This window comes from Hevea brasiliensis, chromosome 3 (genome assembly GCF_030052815.1).
Source record: "Hevea brasiliensis isolate MT/VB/25A 57/8 chromosome 3, ASM3005281v1, whole genome shotgun sequence".
In the NCBI taxonomy this organism is placed as follows: Eukaryota; Viridiplantae; Streptophyta; class Magnoliopsida; order Malpighiales; family Euphorbiaceae; genus Hevea; species Hevea brasiliensis.
In genome coordinates, this window is record NC_079495.1 from 12,252,183 (window position 1) to 12,270,917 (window position 18,735).

The 18,735-nt window shown below is 32.2% G+C and overlaps 1 protein-coding gene across 1 annotated transcript; it reads right to left on the reverse strand.

The window, feature by feature from the left end:
* Nucleotides 1–401: 401 nt before the first annotated feature.
* On the reverse strand, nucleotides 402–6,106 carry LOC110652834 (transcription initiation factor IIB-2). The gene is made up of 7 exons (XM_058143882.1): nucleotides 5,585–6,106; nucleotides 4,946–4,970; nucleotides 3,445–3,574; nucleotides 3,222–3,352; nucleotides 2,979–3,067; nucleotides 1,068–1,147; nucleotides 402–804 (listed from the first exon to the last, which is right to left on the reverse strand). The coding sequence occupies exons 1-7, from the start codon at nucleotides 5,935–5,937 to the stop codon at nucleotides 671–673; spliced, it is 942 nt and encodes a 313-aa protein (XP_057999865.1). The 5' UTR covers nucleotides 5,938–6,106; the 3' UTR covers nucleotides 402–670.
* Between the last annotated feature and the right edge of the window lie 12,629 nt (nucleotides 6,107–18,735).

Consider the following 18,735-nt stretch of genomic DNA (forward strand, 5'->3'; position numbering starts at 1 on the left):
GAAGAATATTGTGCCAACCTGCAAGTAATCATGCTTGTAAAATCTAATTCAATCCTAACTTAATATGAATATTATTTCCTAAACCTAAACTTCTCCCCAGCCCAATTATATGTTATCTGATTGGCATTGTAATGATCTCCATCAGTCAATATCCTTGAACAAATTAGAATACAATTGGAAGCCTGGCAATCTTTATTCAAAAACTACAGAAATTTTACCCCTTATGAAGAGAGAAGATTTAGGATTCAAGGCAGAAAGGATATAAATGAGCAGATAGACATGCAGTAAATAGAACAAATTCTACCAAGTAAGAGCCCACAATCAGGCAAGTTAAAGGATCCAGCCCAAATTTCATGCGATAGCTGACATAATTTCCTTGGCCAAATCTCATGAAAATGAAATGGTTCAAAAGTGGGCTTTGATTGCATAATACACATCAATATCCATTGACATGTTGGATGTTAATGCTCCTTCAAGCGTGAGTTAGAATTGAATGGCTTACATACTGTTGCTTTCCTATGTGTCTCAACTAAATCAGTTGTCCAGGAAAATTGAAAACAGAAGGGCCTTATACAATGATTCATGTCTCAACGGTTTCTAACATATTGATGGAAGGTTTCAAAACCAATTCAAATCGTGTAGGCATTCCCATTATTGTCAACTTTATAATTCAAGGACTGCAAAGATTCTTGAGATCCTCTTCTTTGGCAAACCAACTTGGTATTATCTTCAACACGTGAGGATAGAGGTCCTTGTAAGAATTTCTAATTGTTCCCTCGGCAACTCCTGTAGCACCTGAAATATCTGCATCAACAACAATATTATCAAATAACACGAATGTATCTGGATTCAGGTGCCAAAGATAATAACAGACGTTAAAAAAATCATGTCCAGTAATACTGTAAAATCGCGCATTGCAAGTAAATAAGTAACAACCATAGATTATCAGAACCAAATGGCAAAATCAGGCGACTTGGAAACATATGACTAAATCCAGTAATATAGTACATAAATATTTACATCAACCTCCTGTTCTCATTTGAAATAAAGGCATAAGATCATCAAACCTTTGAGACTAGGCTTCTTCTCTTCAGAAAGCTGAGTTATGATATAAATGACTGCTGCTGCAATTGATATAGGACTCCTCCTGCAAGCATTATAAGCAAATACAAAATATCAATAAGAAACCAAAGAAAGCATACACGCATGTGCGTAAGGAACTAAGCAAGGACAATCAGTTGAACAGAAATGAAAATACTGCATCCCCAGACAACATGACCCTCAAAGCTTTGCAAACAAAGCTTCAATTATTCTCCTTTTCTTTTAAATCAAGGAAGGAAAAATACATGGAAGATAAGAAAAAACACAAATTAATATATATATATATACACACACACACACACACACACATACATATCAATTGTGGCCCTCCTAAAATTAATGGGTAATATTTAAACCTTAACTAATTAAAAGTTTATTTTAAAGCAAAAAAAAATTATTCATTGATTAGAAACAACCAATTAAAAAAACAAAAAATATAGTGCACCATTAGAATTTACAAATCCACTTTCGCACTTTCTCTCTCCATCTAATTCTTAATTGTAGCAGAAAACATCCTCCAAAAAAGAAAAAAGAAGTCTTTTGGTCTTCTTTCTCCTTCAAATTAAAATCTATTGGCCTCTCTTTAACTCACATTTTTCAATCTCCAGTTTTTTAAAGGAAGAGTGGTTTATCTACACTATTACTCCGATTCAGAATTCCTTCTTGAATTTTACATAGATTGAACCCATTCCTCAAGCTTTGTTTTCTAAATTTTATAGGTAAATTTGTTTTCCTCTAACTAAATACTCTTCATTCCTTTTTTTTTCCCTCATTATTTTAGAAATTAGGATTTTCAATTTCTCATTTATAAGATTGTGTGATTAATGTATTATTATGTAATAGAATAAAAATTTGTTTTTTTTAATTTCACATTATTTTTTCCCCTCATAATGTGAGTTGATAAATTTTCATCATTCAATTATGCAAGCAACAAGAATTTAATATTTGAAGAATAATCAATAGAAGTTGAAATCATCATTTGATTGAATAGGTTTAGATTTTTATTTTACATAGTTTATTTATTTGGTTATTTGTTTCTTTTTATCAAGTTAAAATATATTGAAATCTACAACTATTGATTCATTTTTTTTTTGAAGGAAAAAGATTAAAATACCTCCCAGTCAAATGAAGAAAAAACTATTTCAATGATATCATTTGTTTTGAGCCCCGTAAAAGATTTTCTAGCTCAATCCTAGGAATGCACTCCTATCATGTTAACAGCAAAAACAGAAGACCAAAAATGAAGCAAAGGAAATCACCTAGCCTCACAGAACCCCACAGACCCCCATAGCAAGCTGGGAAGAAAAAAGAAAACTGAATTTTCAAAATCAGTATCTCATTCACTCCTACCCAAGAATGAAACTAAAATAGGATCCTAGCCTTTCCTTCATATAATTGCATTAGCTTTATGAAATTTGAGGAAATACAATCCTGAAATCAGACTTTTGTTAAATGGAGACCGCTTGGACATAATTCTATCAAAGACTGCTTTTAAAACTTTAGGCCAATGTCTGAGATGAAATGGATAGAGATGGAAGGGGCACTAAAAATAAAAAGGCCTTTAACAATTTATAAACATGCTCGAGCTTGGAGACAAAAACAATAACGTGCAGCCTCATAATGAACCTGAAGTAAATATTTCAATTTTTTTCCTTTGAAATCTGAAACTATTCATTTCATATCATCTTAACCCTAGAGTTCTACCAATTATACTAAAGCATTTCTACTTGTCCACCAAAAAGGGTTCTACAGGCTATGCACTACAGTAAACCAAGAGAAAACAGCCTGAAAGGGAAACTTCCTTCACTGATTAATTAAAGCACCATTGACTTTCTCGTTAATAATAAGCTACAGTAACACTGGAAGATTATGAGTACCTTATGTCGAACTCTTCCGACTTCTGCACAGCTTCTTGGGCAGCTTTCACTGCTTGATTATTCATACCAAGATTGGAACAAAAACGCCTCTGCATATCAAGTTGAGGTTAAAATTAGCAACAGTGCTAACAAAGCACTGAAACAACCAATACAGATCAATATGAAACATTGCACATGAACAAATAGCGAAACTAAGAGCACTCAAGCTATTCAATATAAAAAAATTATAAAAAAGGAACCCACCATAAAATCCCCGGCATGTATTGTTCCCATCTCCACCGACTGACCTGTCTCCAACCCCAGCTGTTTCACTATGTATTCTTTTGCTCGGCCAATTTCCTTCTTTGTGGCTCCATTGGCGACAGAGCAAATTTCTAGTTGAAATCCACAGGTTCAGGGAAGCTCAAACACATATAGAAAGATAAATCAGGAAGCATCCAGATGTTAAAAGGATCTTAGGCTGTACCCTTTACAGTTCGTGGCTTGTCTTCTTGTCGACAAGCAATGTAGAGGCAAGCAGCCAATAAGGCATCCTGATTTCTTCCTCTACTGGACTTTTGATCTTCCACCCGTTTATAGATCTCATTAGCCCGATCCTTCAGATTGTGACAAATTTATCATTAAAGGTACAAAAGAATCATCAAGGAAATCAATTCTCTAACTCGTATAAACAACAAAACTAAATAATACAAACCAAGCAGCAAGGGATCAAAATTGACAATTTCAAAAATATTTCTAGGGTTATAATCAGGGTTTTAAATAATGGAATTGGTTGCAGTCACAATGTCACTGTATCGGACTATAACAGTCCATCTCAAACTGTATTGGCCATTGCTAACAATTTTTTTTTTCAAATAAGCAACATTACTCAAATTTATAGTTTTACATCGATTTAACTAAATACTCACATATTCTCATCTAAAATAAATTATGTTTTACTCTTTTGTTCTCCACTTAACTTAATTCAACCAAGTCTAAATCCCAAATTAGTTGTGGTCGGCTAAAAATTTAATTTGGGCCTCATTCTACAAGGTGAAAACCCTACAAAATTGGGCATATGCTGCTGTCAGGAGCAAGCATACAGATTTCTATTCATAATTGATTAACTATGGCGACATTTTCTAGTGGAACTAACAATGTTTAAATTGAATTTTCAGTCTACATTACAAAATGGAAAAATTAAATAAAAAATAAAAAGAAAGTGATAAAATCAATTATAAAATGATCTTGTCAGACAAAATGTTACTTTTATCTATATTTAAAAATATAAAAGGTAAAAATATAGCCTCCATACGACTTCCAAAGAAAGCCCACTATTATGATTTTATAAAGAGGCCCAAATAAAAGCTATGGCTTTCGAAGAAGAGTTAAAATTTAAAACTAAGAAACTAAAGAAATAAATTAAAAGAAAAGAAGAAAGGGGGGGGGGGGGGCGCGGGCGGGGAAGCACTTGACTATATATTATAGATTCAGCAAAATCTACCACAAACATTACATTGCAGGATCAAATTACTTTTGCACTGGAATTATCACTCCCTATCCCATAACTATTGGAACAGAAGGCAAAGGTGGATTATAAGATTAAAATTTAATGGTAATTGTTGACACTAAGCCTGCAGTTAAATAGCATTGTTATACTGGATTTGTTCAAATTCTATTCCAATAAGTAAATGTGAGCTAACATATGACGCATCCCACATTGCAAGATCTAGAAAGGAATTAAAAAATATGCAGCCTTCTCTTGTATTTATGAGGAGAATGCTTTTGTAGTTCAAATCAGCATGAACTTCCAGTCATCTTGGAACCAGCTCCAAGGCCCACCCCCAATGAATAATACTCCATAAATAACAACAAAGTGAAGTTTGCAGCAAGTTACTAATTCCCAGTCAAATGGGTGGATATTTGCATTAAAGAGACGGTTAACACAATAGGCAGAAACATAAATATTGAATCGTTGAGTAGAATACCTTTATAGTTGCAACGAGTCCCAACCTGAAACAAAAATTTATTCACATTAGCAATGATTTTGCAATAGTTCATTTCTTTAACTAATTACTGAAATACAATATGATACCAATAATTTACAAAAAAAAAAAAAAAAACTTGTAAACAAAGCAAAGAATGGATTCTAACTATTCCTTCAATCCATAATCTTTCTTAAAAAAGGAAAAAAAAAAAGGCACTTTCTCACCATCATTATTAAGGAGATGAATTTCAATATCGTGAACTACAGACTTGAGAAATCAATTAATTTCATACAATTATAAGCAATCAAAAACCCTACCAAATTCAAGATCCAAATATAATTCCGCTACCCCTCTACCGAATTGCCCAAGTACAGAACAATTTCACATACTAAAGAAAACCCAAAACTGAGAACTCCATTGATTTACTTTTGCAAATTCAAAACGACAAGAAGCAATGCACTAGACTCGGTCATTTAAACTACATTAAGTCGCAATACTTAAAACTCAATCAACAGCCTTCCTTCAATATCTTAATACATGATCCAAAAGAACCTATCATAAGCAAACATTAAAAACGGCAATCCAGCATAATTAAATAAATCCAAAAGAAATTCCATTTCTTTAAGAGAGATTTGATACCTATCCGACATAGTAGCAATAGTTTTAAACGCCAAAATCAACCCCCGATCCGGATTGGAGCCTCTATTCTGCCAACGACCCAATGAAGATGAAAGGAACTCGCCGGAAGCGCCATTAGGCTTTGCTATCACGGTGGAAAGGCCACCGTCAGCCAAGAGAGGATTGGTAGGGCCACCTACACGGACGGGATCATTATCAGCAGACTCATTAGCAAAAGTTCTCCACTCGGAGGTCTCATCGATCGAGTGCGATTCCAACACCAATCCACATTCCGAACACACCGTGTCCCCCGCTGAATGGTCGAACACCACCTCCGTCTGCCGCTTGCAGTCGGAGCAGTACGCGTCCCCCATTAAAAAATTAAATTATGATTAATTTAAAAAAAAAAAGTTTTTTAGATTGTTTTTTGCTCTGTTACTGTTTCAATTTCCCATCATTTTTGTTTGATCGCATTCCTGTGAGAACTGAAATTGGGAGGAAGGAAAAGGAAGCGGAAGAACAGAAATGAAAGACCAGAACTTAACGGAAACAAACAGCGGTTATTTGTAGCCAGGGTTAGGAACTAGGAAATGATCAGGTGTGCTGTGGTTTATTTTTGTTATTTATTTTCTCAGAAAATAAAATATACTTTATTATTGTTTTTTTGCCAGGAATAAAATATACTTTATTAAGTGAGAGTAGAATATAAAATTAAATATAAATTAATATATTATATTTTATTATGTAGAAGGAGAATTCAATATTAAAAAAATAATAATTTAGTCTCACTTGATTTAACGACAAAAGATATATTACTCATTTGGGGAATCAACAAATTAAATTAGTAAGATAAAAAAAAATTATTTTACTTTATTTAGAGAAAAAAATATTATAAAATAAATATAATAATGTATGTAAATATGTAACAGCAATTGAATAAGAAAAAAAAATAATTTTATAAAATAATAAATTTTCTTTTAATCTTAAATCTAATATTATTTTCAATGAATTTTTTATTTTTTAAAAATGTTGCGTAGTTAAATAATTATTTAATGACTTGATCTCTCAGTTTATTCCACAATTGAGTATCTATAATATTTATTGCAGAAAATACTCTTTAATATTTACAATCGTAATAAATAATATTAACATCAATTTACTGAGTAAATGAACTAATAAGTACACCAATTTTTTATATACTACATGTCAGTTATCAAAATAATTAGTGTAACAATTATTAATTTAAATATTAATTATTATATAATAATAATTGTCAAAATAATAACTCTAAATTTATTATCATAATATTTTAAATATTTTAATAAAATAAAAATTATTTTAATAATTAAATGGATAATTTAATATATATATATATATATATATATATATATATATATATATATATAAAACTTAAAAAAAAATTGAGTGGGTCAATTGATTCTACTTCATATATCATAAATTCACCATTATTTGTTATATATAGCTTTGAATTCTTATTTTCTTAATTTTTATTAAAAAATAGTAATAATAATAGTAAAAATTTGAAAAATTCAGTAACATTTATAAAGCACATTAATTGAATAATAAGTGAACTAACGTGCTTCAATCTTCAATTTCATAATCTTTTTACAAAGTTAATCGTTCAACTCTAAATTTAATTCTTTTATTGAAGAAAATATATGTATTTATCAGTGATTTATTTTATATTTTAACAAACGTTATTATATAAAATAATTTTTTAATGAATATTATTATATAAGATACATATTACTTTCGTTCCATTTCAATGATATTTAAAAAAATAAAAATCCCACTTATTTATTTTTTTTAAAAAAATTAAGAAAGTACTATTTTTTATTTTATTTTTATTTATTATTATTTTTATACATTTATTTTTTCTTATTTTTTATATTTTAATTAAATATAAAAATATTTTAATTTATTAATTTTTTTCATAAAAATAAAATGTTAAAAACTTGAAGTGAGATGAAGGAAATATAAAAACTCTACGATAAAAAAGAAATAATTTCATTAAAAGAGAAAAATACAACACATATACACTCACATGTACCGTTGATCAATGTGATTTTTTATTTTTAACCGTTGACTGATGGGACCCACCGGTTCTGTCGTTTATCTATGTCGCACGTAGTTGTAGGGCTCGAAGCTCCGCTTGGTTTCGTGGTTGGCTCGTTACTGTTGAAATTAATTACAAAAACTAGCATCACAAATTAATGGGTATCTTTATTTGTATTTTTATTTTTTAAAATATTTTTAATATTTATGAAAAAATTAATGATATGTTAAAAATAAAAGAGAAATAAATATATTATTTTTTATGATTTATTGTATTACTATAAATAAAAGATAATAGCCAAATATCATTATAAATGTATTTTATCATTGACTCAATATGAATTTAAATTTTTAAGTTTTTAAATATTAAGATTATGATATTTTTGAAAATTTCAATTTAAAAATTATGAACCAACTATCAATGATCAACAGCTACATCATTTTTTTTTTCTTTAGCCCTTTCTTTATTTAATTTAATTGAAAATTCAGATTTATTTTTTTTTATATAAATTATCTGTTCAATTTTAAGTTCGGGTCTCCTTATTTTCTTACTAAAAATAAAAATGATTGTAATGTTTATTAACTTTATGCAATGCACCAAAACTTGGCAAGAGTAACCCAAATAGAACAAATGTCAAGTCTAATCCTATATGAAATTAGGCCTTAATTAGATTGAGATATAATTCAAATTGAGTAACATGAGCTAATTTGATGCCTAGTTGGAAAATGAGGGAGTGTGTTTTGGATGTTATGTGCTTGGTGTGTCTACCCATAGACTAGATTTTGTTTTGTAGTTTCTTTTTTCCAAAGGGGTAAAGCATCAAAATTGATGGGCTCTTATGAGGGAAAGGAAAAGGTTCACATGAAGAATCATGATGTAATGCTTCATTGTAGGTAGGTGCTAGAGGAGGATCTTGACCAAGAAAATTAAAACAATGCCTTTGTTTGGATTGCTTTCATCTTGAATTTATTATTTAATGCCTTTTATATTATTTTTTAATTATTTAAAAGTTAAATATTTATACTTATTATTTTTTAAAATATTATTAATTCAGTGATACTATAATTATCTTTAAAACTATAAAATTTTAAGTTTATGTCCCAATTAGAATTTATTTTATATATATAAAGACTATTCGGTGATATAGACTCTATAAGATTTAAATTTAAATTTAAATAATTAATGCAATAATGAGATTTGGAAAATAATAAAAGGTGTAGCAATTATAAACTCGATTTTATATGAAAATAAATTTACTAATTAAATATTTATATTTAGATTTGAATACTCATTATGCATAATTTAAATAATTTTATATAAAATTTAATATTTTATAAAAAATTAATATATAAGTATTTAATTTAATTACTAACCTCATTTTTATATAAAGTCGAGACATTCAGTAATAGCACATTTAATGGAAAATAAATGAAATGTGTGATGTTGCTATTTTTATTTTACAAGTGAAGAGACTTATTATTTAAAGGCCATTTAAATAAATCCTAATGCATATTTCAGTATATAAAAATTAGAAATTTGTGTTTATAAAAAATATATATTATATCTAAAAATTAATTTATAATATGGCTTTATTGTGGTTTAAAAATTATTGAAATGAAATATCATAAGGAAAAATAGTTAGTGATTACTAAGTTCATTATTTCTTCAATTATGATTTTTTTTTTTATTATAGAGTTGTTAGATATTTTATTTTGTTATTTGGACAATAGTACAATAATAAAAAGTATAATTTTTTTTATGAAAATATAAAAAATTTTAATAATTTTCAAATTGAGTCTATAAAAAGTTCATGAATAAACAATTTAAATGTTCTACTGGTTAAATTTTTTAAATTAAAATAATTACTATTATATTTTGTATAAAAAATTTATCTTAAATTTTCTTATAAAATATTGTACCTCAGATTTATATTCTTCCTCCATTTAAAAAAAAAATCTTCTATTTTCTAAAAAAAAATTATAAGTGATCAATTATTTCTTAAAAATTTATTTTATTAACATTTTGTTCACTTTGTAAACATTTTTTTATTACTCAAAACAATTCTAGATTAAAAATATTATAAATTTTATAAACATCCTCAACAAATCACCTTTGAAAAATTTTTTTCTGTCAATAATTTTGTTGGAAGAAACATTTTCAAAGTAGAAACTCTTTCAAAGAAAAAATTAAAAAAAAAAGAAGAGTATATTTCTAATGTTTTTCCAAAAAAAAATCCTAAAGGAAAAAAAATTATCTTGAATATAACAAAAAATATTTTATCCACCTTTTAAATGTCCATGCGTTTTTGTAAAAACTTTATTCTTAAAAAACTTTTTTTGAAAAAGCATTATAAAAATATTTTTTTGAAAATTCTTTTCTGGTGAAAACATTTTTTCTTTGAAATTAATTTTTTTGGAAAAAAAAATTGTTTAAAAAAATGTTATCTTAAAAGAAATTCACGAAAAAAATATTTTTATTAATGAAGGATGTTTATAAAATTTGAAATATTTTTGGATATTTAATTGATGAAAAAGTGGACAAAAAGATTAAAGGTCTGTTTGGTTTAACCGTTGAATACAGCTGATAGCTGATAGCTGATTATAACTGTTTTATGTTAACTGTTTGGTAAAATTATATTTAGTTGTTGCTGTTGATATGTGAAATGACTAATAAGGGTATATATCATATAATTTATTATATTATTTAAATAAATATAAAATTATAAATTTATTACATTACATTATTTATTTTATTATTAAATTAAATATATAATTATTAAATTAATAGATTATATTATTTAAATAAATATATAATTATTAATCTTTTATATTATATCATTTATTTTGTAACAACCCATATAAAAAAAAAAAAATTGCTGATGGGATTTTTGGCGTGTGGCAGTGGGTTTCCCACTGTCACAGCCAACTTTTCTTTTTAAAAAAAAAAAAAAAAAAATTCAAAATCAAAAACGGGAGGAGGAAGCCCCCCCCCCCCCCATTTTCTCTTCTCTCCCTTTCCTTCCCTCTCTTCTTCTTCTTCCTTTCTCCGGTGACCGGCCGGCGACGTCCCAAGCAGCTCCCCACCGGCCGGCGACCCTCCGGCGACCACCAGAAACGGCGGCAAGAGAGGGAGAGGAGAGAGAAAACGCGCGCACAGTGGGCAGCGGCTTTCCGGCGCGATTCCGGCTTCATCCGACGTCCGATCGAGGCGATTCCGGTGGCGTTGGAAAGCTTGTTCCGAGAGCTTTCTTTTGACACCAATTTTGAAGCAAATGGAGGTCGGATGAGTGAGATATGGAGGAGAGAAGTTTCGGGTTTTTCAAGCTTTTTCGTCAGATCTACGACGATCCGACCGTTGGATCGACGATCCGAGACCACATATGGACTGAGGAAGAGGAGAGGAACATGGTGGTATGATCAGATCCGGCAAATGTCGCCGGTGACCGGCGGCCGGCCACCGTGCGCGGTGGTGCCGGCGGTGGCCCGGTGAGCTATGGAGATGGTTCAACTTCCAGAGGCTTCCTCATAAATTTTTGGAATTTTTGAGACACAGATAAACTTCGAGTAAGACAATTTCTATTATTTCTCTGTCTGTGGAGCATAAATAAAGTGTTTCTTAAACAGGAAAAATTGGAGAAAAATTCTAAGAAAAATATATGATGAAAGTAAAATTATTTGGAGATATTCTATGGTGTTAGTTGAATTTTTGAGTGATTATAGAATATTTTTGAGAAATATGGATGGATTTTAATTAGATTTTTAGCATATGGGCATATAAGATTGTTTGAAATTTAGATAATTAAATTTTATATAATTGGTTAAAGCTTGAGGATGGAGGTTTAAATATGTGAATATTTAATCGGGTTGAATTAAGAATATATTAGCTGTTGGAAACTTATGGCATTGAGTAAAATTCTTGAATAAAATATTCATGGGTGACAAGAAAATTACAATTCATTTTGCAATAGTCTTATAATATTATTAAGGACCGCAGGGCAAAATTTTAGAATTTTTAGAGCTTGTTTGAGTAGATTTTTGAAAAATGTCAATTATATGGACTAAAACGTAATTTTTGATATTTTGAGTATTGTCGATTTGGAGGGCGGAGGGGCCATGTGATATTGATGAGATGTGGTTGGAAATTGAGAATTTAGAAGTGCTATTTGAGCCTTTTGCAGTTGGGTAGGTCCTAGGTATAGGGGAGACTGCCGGATTTTCGGCACGACTTAGGACGTATTTGGTCTTTTTCTTTGTTTGTATTGAGTCAAATTTATTAAATGATTGTAATAAAATTGTCAGGTGAGTCGATGACCTTCTTCCTCCGCCCAGCCACCACAGTGATTGTCGTCAAGTCTGTGAGTAGAATATTAATTTTAATTGTAATTTCGATATTATTATATGTTCAAGCATGCCCATGCATCACTTATATGCATATATTTATGTAGTTAAACTCTAGGCACGATTTATGTTGCATTCATAATTGTTGATGTGCCATGGATGTTGTTGTGGTAATTTGGAGCAGTGTGCGTGCGTTGGCGTGCTTGTGATGTGGTGTGGACTATGGATAGGACGGGGTAGTCACGGCTTGAGTAATTCGCTGGGACCCGATCCTTCGAGGGGTAGTCACGGCTTGAGTAATTACTGGGACCTCGATTTGGTTATTAAGTGGAAGTCCGAGCTTGAGTAATTCGCTGGCACCAGGTTGGATTTAAGAGAGCTGTATAGGGGATCAGCTCCCATATGTTATGATTGATACTACAGGGTGTGTGAGTGCTCCAAATTACCTTTTTGATGTTATGATGTGAAAATGATGTTGATGTTGCATTTCACTCTACAGGGTGCATTAGTTTTAGATAGTTATAGAGATTATGGTTAATATTGATTTTTTACTCTGTGAGTCGAACGCTCACTCCTGTTCACCACATTTTTCCAGGCTACAGGAGGAGACATTTTTCAGAATAACCTGTCCCTTTCCTCTCAGGTTATGAAAAGATTACTTAATTGTATTATTATTCTCTAAATTTGTAATTTAGGACTCCGCATGTGCTAGTAGTAGCATTAAGCCTATCAGAGACTGTATGAATTCAAGTTTTCATATTAATAAATGAAAAGAAAAAAAAAATTTATGAGTTTTAAATGGTTATAAATGAGGTAATAGGGTTGAACTGGGCTCTCGATTTTAGTTTCGAAAAGTTATGGTCTAATTTGGCCAAAAATGAAATTATTACAGTTTTATTTAAATTATATTATATGCATATTGGGTCTAAATTGTGGGCCTAGTTATGGATTTGAGGAATAGTTAGGCTTACTACGGCCTCGGGGCTTTAAGTCGCCTGTGTCCTAGTGGGTCGGCCCATAGGTTGGGTCGTGACAAATGTGGTATCAGAGCTTAGGCTCTAGATTCATGGGAAAGAATATACTTGGGAGTGTAAAAGGAGTCTTGTTAGGATGTTACATGCGGAGTATAGGATTCTGTTTTGTCTTTTTCTGTAATTCTTTACTTCTAGATTCTGCGTTATACCTCGGGAAATGTAAAAGTGCCTCAATTAGTGTCTTGATTTTCGTGGAGTACATAGAAATGTGAAAGAGAGTTAGTAGACATGTGAGGTCCCTCATGAGGATACGTACTCCAAGAAATGCTATGTTTTTGTCAGTATGGGTTTAAATGGTGTGCCCATTTCGTGCAAGGCACGAGTACATAAAGGTGAGTCTTGAAAGTACAGTTGCCCTAGATAAGGATGAGGATACCACTGCTGGCAGTCATCAGTGGATGACCCAGTCAGAATAAGTTTATGATAATAGAAGATTAAAGAGAGATAAGAAATTAGGAGACCTAGTCGGTCAGGACGTATCGTAGTAACTATACAATGTTCTCGATGTCCGCCTGTAGCTGCAGACATCTGATCGACATGAGATTATTGTGTAGAGCCGCGTACCTCCTGTAGTGCTTATGATGAGGATGTTTGCAGCAGTCTGCTTTGGTACAAGAATACTGCAATGCAGTTCTATATCTGCAGAGGAGTTGGAAACTCTTGATTAGGGGTCTAGAGTTAGAATATTGAAAGGTCACAGTTGGGTGATAACTAGAGTCAGTGACTCAGTTACCCCAGCATGAGCTAGAGTTACAGTAAAAGTTGCCATCAGACCAGAGGTTTCGGACTAGTTGCAAAGTAAAGGTGACACCTATAGAGTGAGACCGTCTAGTCTTCGGTATGGACTTTTGGATGGTTTTGCGAGCGATAGACGTTTTGCTTAGAACTTAGTGAGAATAGTATACCTTGTGTGTATTAGTAAGGAATAAAGTACAACCCTACTACCTAGGGAAGTTTGGAACTATGAATTGATGATTTACAAGCTATGATATGATAAGAGAGTCATTAATTTGACGTGGTTTTGGCAAGGTAGTAAATGTAGTACCTTTGTTGCAACAAGTTAGGGTATAGTCCTATCTTTTCAGAAGGGATCGAAAGTTATTATTAATAATAGTGACGAACAAAAATAGTGTCCCAGATGGGATGTAAAGTGTGGTAGAGAGTAGTTGGCTTGGGTATCCTGCAGAGGATACAAGTTCCATTATAGGAACCATATATAATCAGATCATGATGGATGTAAATCCTTTGAAGTGGATGACGGGTTTGGGTGCCCGGAACCTTAAGTTTTGGCTAATTGAGTAAACATGGATAATAATAATAATAATAATAATAACAAATAAATAAAATTACTGCAGAATCAGTTCTCGAGGTAGTAAGGGTATTATGTAAGCTAAAGGATAAGAATAGAAATCATACGATAAAGGTATGACTGCAATTTCCTGAGTTCCTTTCTAACTTCATATTGTTCAAAATAATAGTATAATCTAATTATAATAGTATTAAGAGTAATAAATTAGCAAAGATAAATCATAGAAGGCCAATGGATAAAGGAAGTGCAGAATGAAAGTTTGAAAAATTGATTGCCGATGCAATATAATCTAAGTGCTAGTGGAAGTACTAGCTAGAGTGGTCAAAGGACCAAATCTGAGTAACACAGATATGTGATAACGTGGTAGAGACTCTGGAAGATATAGTTAGCAGGTACAATTGTCATGTTAGGAAGAAGAATGGAACCAGGGATAGAATAGTCAAGTCTATTTTGGGTAAGACAAAGAAAATAAATGAAAGGACAATTCGAAGGGCGCATAATAAAAGGAACAAAGTTAAGATATAGGGTAGGCTAAGTGTTATTTTTGGCAAGGTGAATGACAAGGATGGAGAACCCAAAATGGGACCATATTAGCAAGAATAGTGATGGAGGTATGGAATACAATAATAATGAGTAAAAAGTAGAAGGTGTGCGATGATATTGCGGACTATCTAATTAGGCAGAGAAAGAGAAGTTAGTAAGCAGTAAGTTGAATAAAAGTCAATCTAAGAGATCAAATAGGTATGATGAGAGGAAAAGAATGATAGATAATGACACAGAGGCTTTAGGTTAGACTTTTGAGATAGTGAGAAGGTAGTTAGAGGTTCGTTATGAATGTCAGGCAAACATTTTTAGTGTGATCAACAGAATCACTTTGCAGTGAAGCAATAACGACAGAACAACAGTAGGGGTAGAATGAAAAGTGACAAGTATGGATGGTAATAAATCACTAGAAAGTTCAAGGATCAAATTAATGACCATATATAAGGGTGGAATTAGTGTTGGAAGAATCTATTAGTGAGAGAAATTTTTCAGAATTCAACAAAAGTTAAGGGCACAATATAAACGATGATAGATATGAATCAGAGGTCGAGTATAAGTAAAGTTAATAAATTATAAAATATTATGTCAGGAAGGACAATGGTACGGTAAAGGGTTCATGCAGATGATACACTTGGCCCTTGGAGGAGACTCTACCTGACTAGTTACATAAGATTGATAGAGGTTGGTCTAAGTACCTTAGTAATGACACAAGAGAGATTAAAAATTTAAAGTATAATGGGAGTGAGAAGATTTATAGGTATTAACCACTGAAGTCATAAGAAGAGTGAAGATCTCGAACAAGATGCCTAGATTAGGTGCTACAGGAAAGCTACTCATAGGATATCATGGAATAAGGAACATAAGTTATGTCATTGGGGAAAACAGAGATTATTAAAACAAAGGAATGATGACTGAAGTCACCAAGAGACATGTTGGGGCGTAATAAAAGTGAGGTAAGCACTAAAGTTGATTAAAGTTATGAGACATCAAGTCAAGAACGGTGAGGTATAGCGAATACTTAAAATGTCAGAAAATGGTCAATGAATAGTTACAAGAGTTTGAAGAATAAATGTTTTACCAATCCCTGCATAGCTGGAGGAGTAATGATTTCACTTGTTCCGATAATCTTCTTTTCCATATCTCTTGTTTCTTCGAAAATTCGAGGACGAATTTTTCTTAAGGGGGGAAGAATGTAACAACCCATATAAAAAAAAAAAAAAAAAAATTGCTGATGGGATTTTTGGCGTGTGGCAGTGGGTTTCCCACTGTCACAGCCAACTTTTCTTTTAAAAAAAAAAAAAAAAAAAAAATTCAAAATCAAAAACGGGCGGAGGAAGCCCCCCCCCCCCCCCCATTTTCTCTTCTCTTCCTTTCCTTCCCTCTCTTCTTCTTCTTCCTTTCTCCGGTGACCGGCCGGCGACGTCCCAAGCAGCTCCCCACCGGCCGGCGACCCTCCGGCGACCACCAGAAACGGCGGCAAGAGAGGGAGAGGAGAGAGAAAACGCGCGCATGATGGCGGCTTTCCGGCGATTCGGCTTCATCCGACGTCCGATCGAGGCGATTCCGGTGGCGTTGGAAAGCTTGTTCCGAGAGCTTTCTTTGACACCAATTTTGAAGCAAATGGAGGTCGGATGAGTGAGATATGGAGGAGAGAAGTTTCGGTTTTTCAAGCTTTTTCGGATCTACGACGATCCGACCGTTGGATCGACGATCCGAGACTACATATGGACTGAGGAAGAGGAGAGGAACATGGTGGTATGATCAGATCCGCAAATGTCGCCGGTGATCGTGGCCGCCACCGTCTTGCGGTGGTGCGTGATGGCCCGGTGAGCTATGGAGATGGTTCAACTTCCAGAGGCTTCCTCATAAATTTTTGGAATTTTTGAGACACAGATAAACTTCGAGTAAGACAATTTCTATTATTTCTCTGTCTGTTGAGCATAAATAAAGTGTTTCTTAAACAGGAAAAATTGGAGAAAAATATATGATGAAAGTAAAATTATTTGGAGATATTCTATGGTGTTAGTTGAATTTTTGAGTGATTATAGAATATTTTTGAGAAATATGGATGGATTTTAATTAGATTTTTAGCATATGGGCATATAAGATTGTTTGAAATTTAGATAATTAAATTTTATATAATTGGTTAAAGCTTGAGGATGGAGGTTTAAATATGTGAATATTTAATCGGGTTGAATTAAGAATATATTAGCTGTTGGAAACTTATGGCATTGAGTAAAATTCTTGAATAAAATATTCATGGGTGACAAGAAAATTACAATTCATTTTGCAATAGTCTTATAATATTATTAAGGACCGCAGGGCAAAATTTTAGAATTTTTAGAGCTTGTTTGAGTAGATTTTTGAAAAATGTCAATTATAGGGACTAAAACGTAATTTTTGATATTTTGAGTATTGTCTGATTTGGAGGGCCCAGGAGGGGCCATGTGATATTGATGAGATGTGGTTGTGGAAATTGAGAATTTAGAAGTGCTATTTGAGCCTTTTTGCAGGTTGGGTAGGTCCTAGGTATAGGGGAGACTCTGCCGGATTTTCGGCACGACTTAGGACGTATTTGGTCTTTTTCTTTGTTTGTATTGAGTCAAATTTATTAAATGATTGTAATAAAATTGTCAGGTGAGCCGGGACAGCCTTCTTCCTCCGCCCAGCCGCCACAGTGATTGTCGTCAAGTCTGTGAGTAGAATATTAATTTTAATTGTAATTTCGATATTATTATATGTTCAAGCATGCCCATGCATCACTTATATGCATATATTTATGTAGTTAAACTCTAGGCACGATTTATGTTGCATTCATAACTGTTGATGTGCCATGGATGTTGTTGTGGTAATTTGGAGCAGTGTGCGTGCGTTGGCGTGCGTGTGATGTGGTGTGGACTATGGATAGGACGGGGTAGTCACGGCTTGAGTAATTCGCTGGGACCCGATCCTTCGAGGGGTAGTCACGGCTTGAGTAATTCGCTGGGACCCTCGATTTGGTTATTAAGTGGAAGTCCGAGCTTGAGTAATTCGGCACTGTGTTGGATTTAAGAGAGTCAGATAGGGATCACTCCCATATGTTATGATTGATACTACAGGGTGTGTGAGTGCTCCAAATTACCTTTTTGATGTTATGATGTGAAAATGATGTTGATGTTGCATTTCACTCTACAGGGTGCATTAGTTTTAGATAGTTATAGAGATTATGGTTAAAATTGATATTTTACTCTCTGAGTCGAACACTCACTCCTGTTCACCACATTTTTCCAGGCTACAGGAGGAGACATTTTTCAGAATAACCTGTCCCTTTCCTCTCAGGTTATGAAAAGATTACTTAATTGTATTATTATTCTCTAAATTTGTAATTTAGGACTCCGCATGTGCTAGTAGTAGCATTAAGACTATCGAGATCAGATGAATTCAAGATTTCCTATTAATAAATGAAAAGAAAAAAAATTTTATGAGTTTTAAATTGTTATAAATGAGGTAATAGGGTTGAACTGGCTCTCGATTTTAGTTTTCGAAAAGTTATGGGCTAAGTTGGCCCAAAATGAAATTATAACAGTTTAATTTAAATTATCTTATATGCATATTGGGTCTAAATTGTGGGCTGGTTATGGATTTGAGGAATAGTTAGGCTTACTACGGCCTCGAGGCTTTAAGTCGCCTGTGTCCTAGTGCATCCTACCATAGGTTGGGTCGTGACATATTTTATTATTGAAATAAAAAATAATTATTTTTTAAGATAATTAAATAATTTTAAAAATATAGATAAAATAATAAAATAATTATTATTGTTAATAGAAAAATTTGTAACTAATTTTAAGTTTTTAGATATAAATAAATATTTTATATTTTATGTTATTAATAAA

Bases quoted from the DNA above. Each gene is read 5' to 3' on its own strand.
- LOC110652834 (XM_058143882.1), bottom strand. From the start codon at position 5,937: ATGGGGGACGCGTACTGCTCCGACTGCAAGCGGCAGACGGAGGTGGTG. The intron at 3,353-3,444 runs GTACAGCCTAAG...GATTTCAACTAG, and splicing joins CAAGCCACGAACTGTAAAGG to AAATTTGCTCTGTCGCCAAT. The intron at 1,148-2,978 runs GTACTCATAATC...TAATGCTTGCAG, and splicing joins TCGGAAGAGTTCGACATAAG to GAGGAGTCCTATATCAATTG.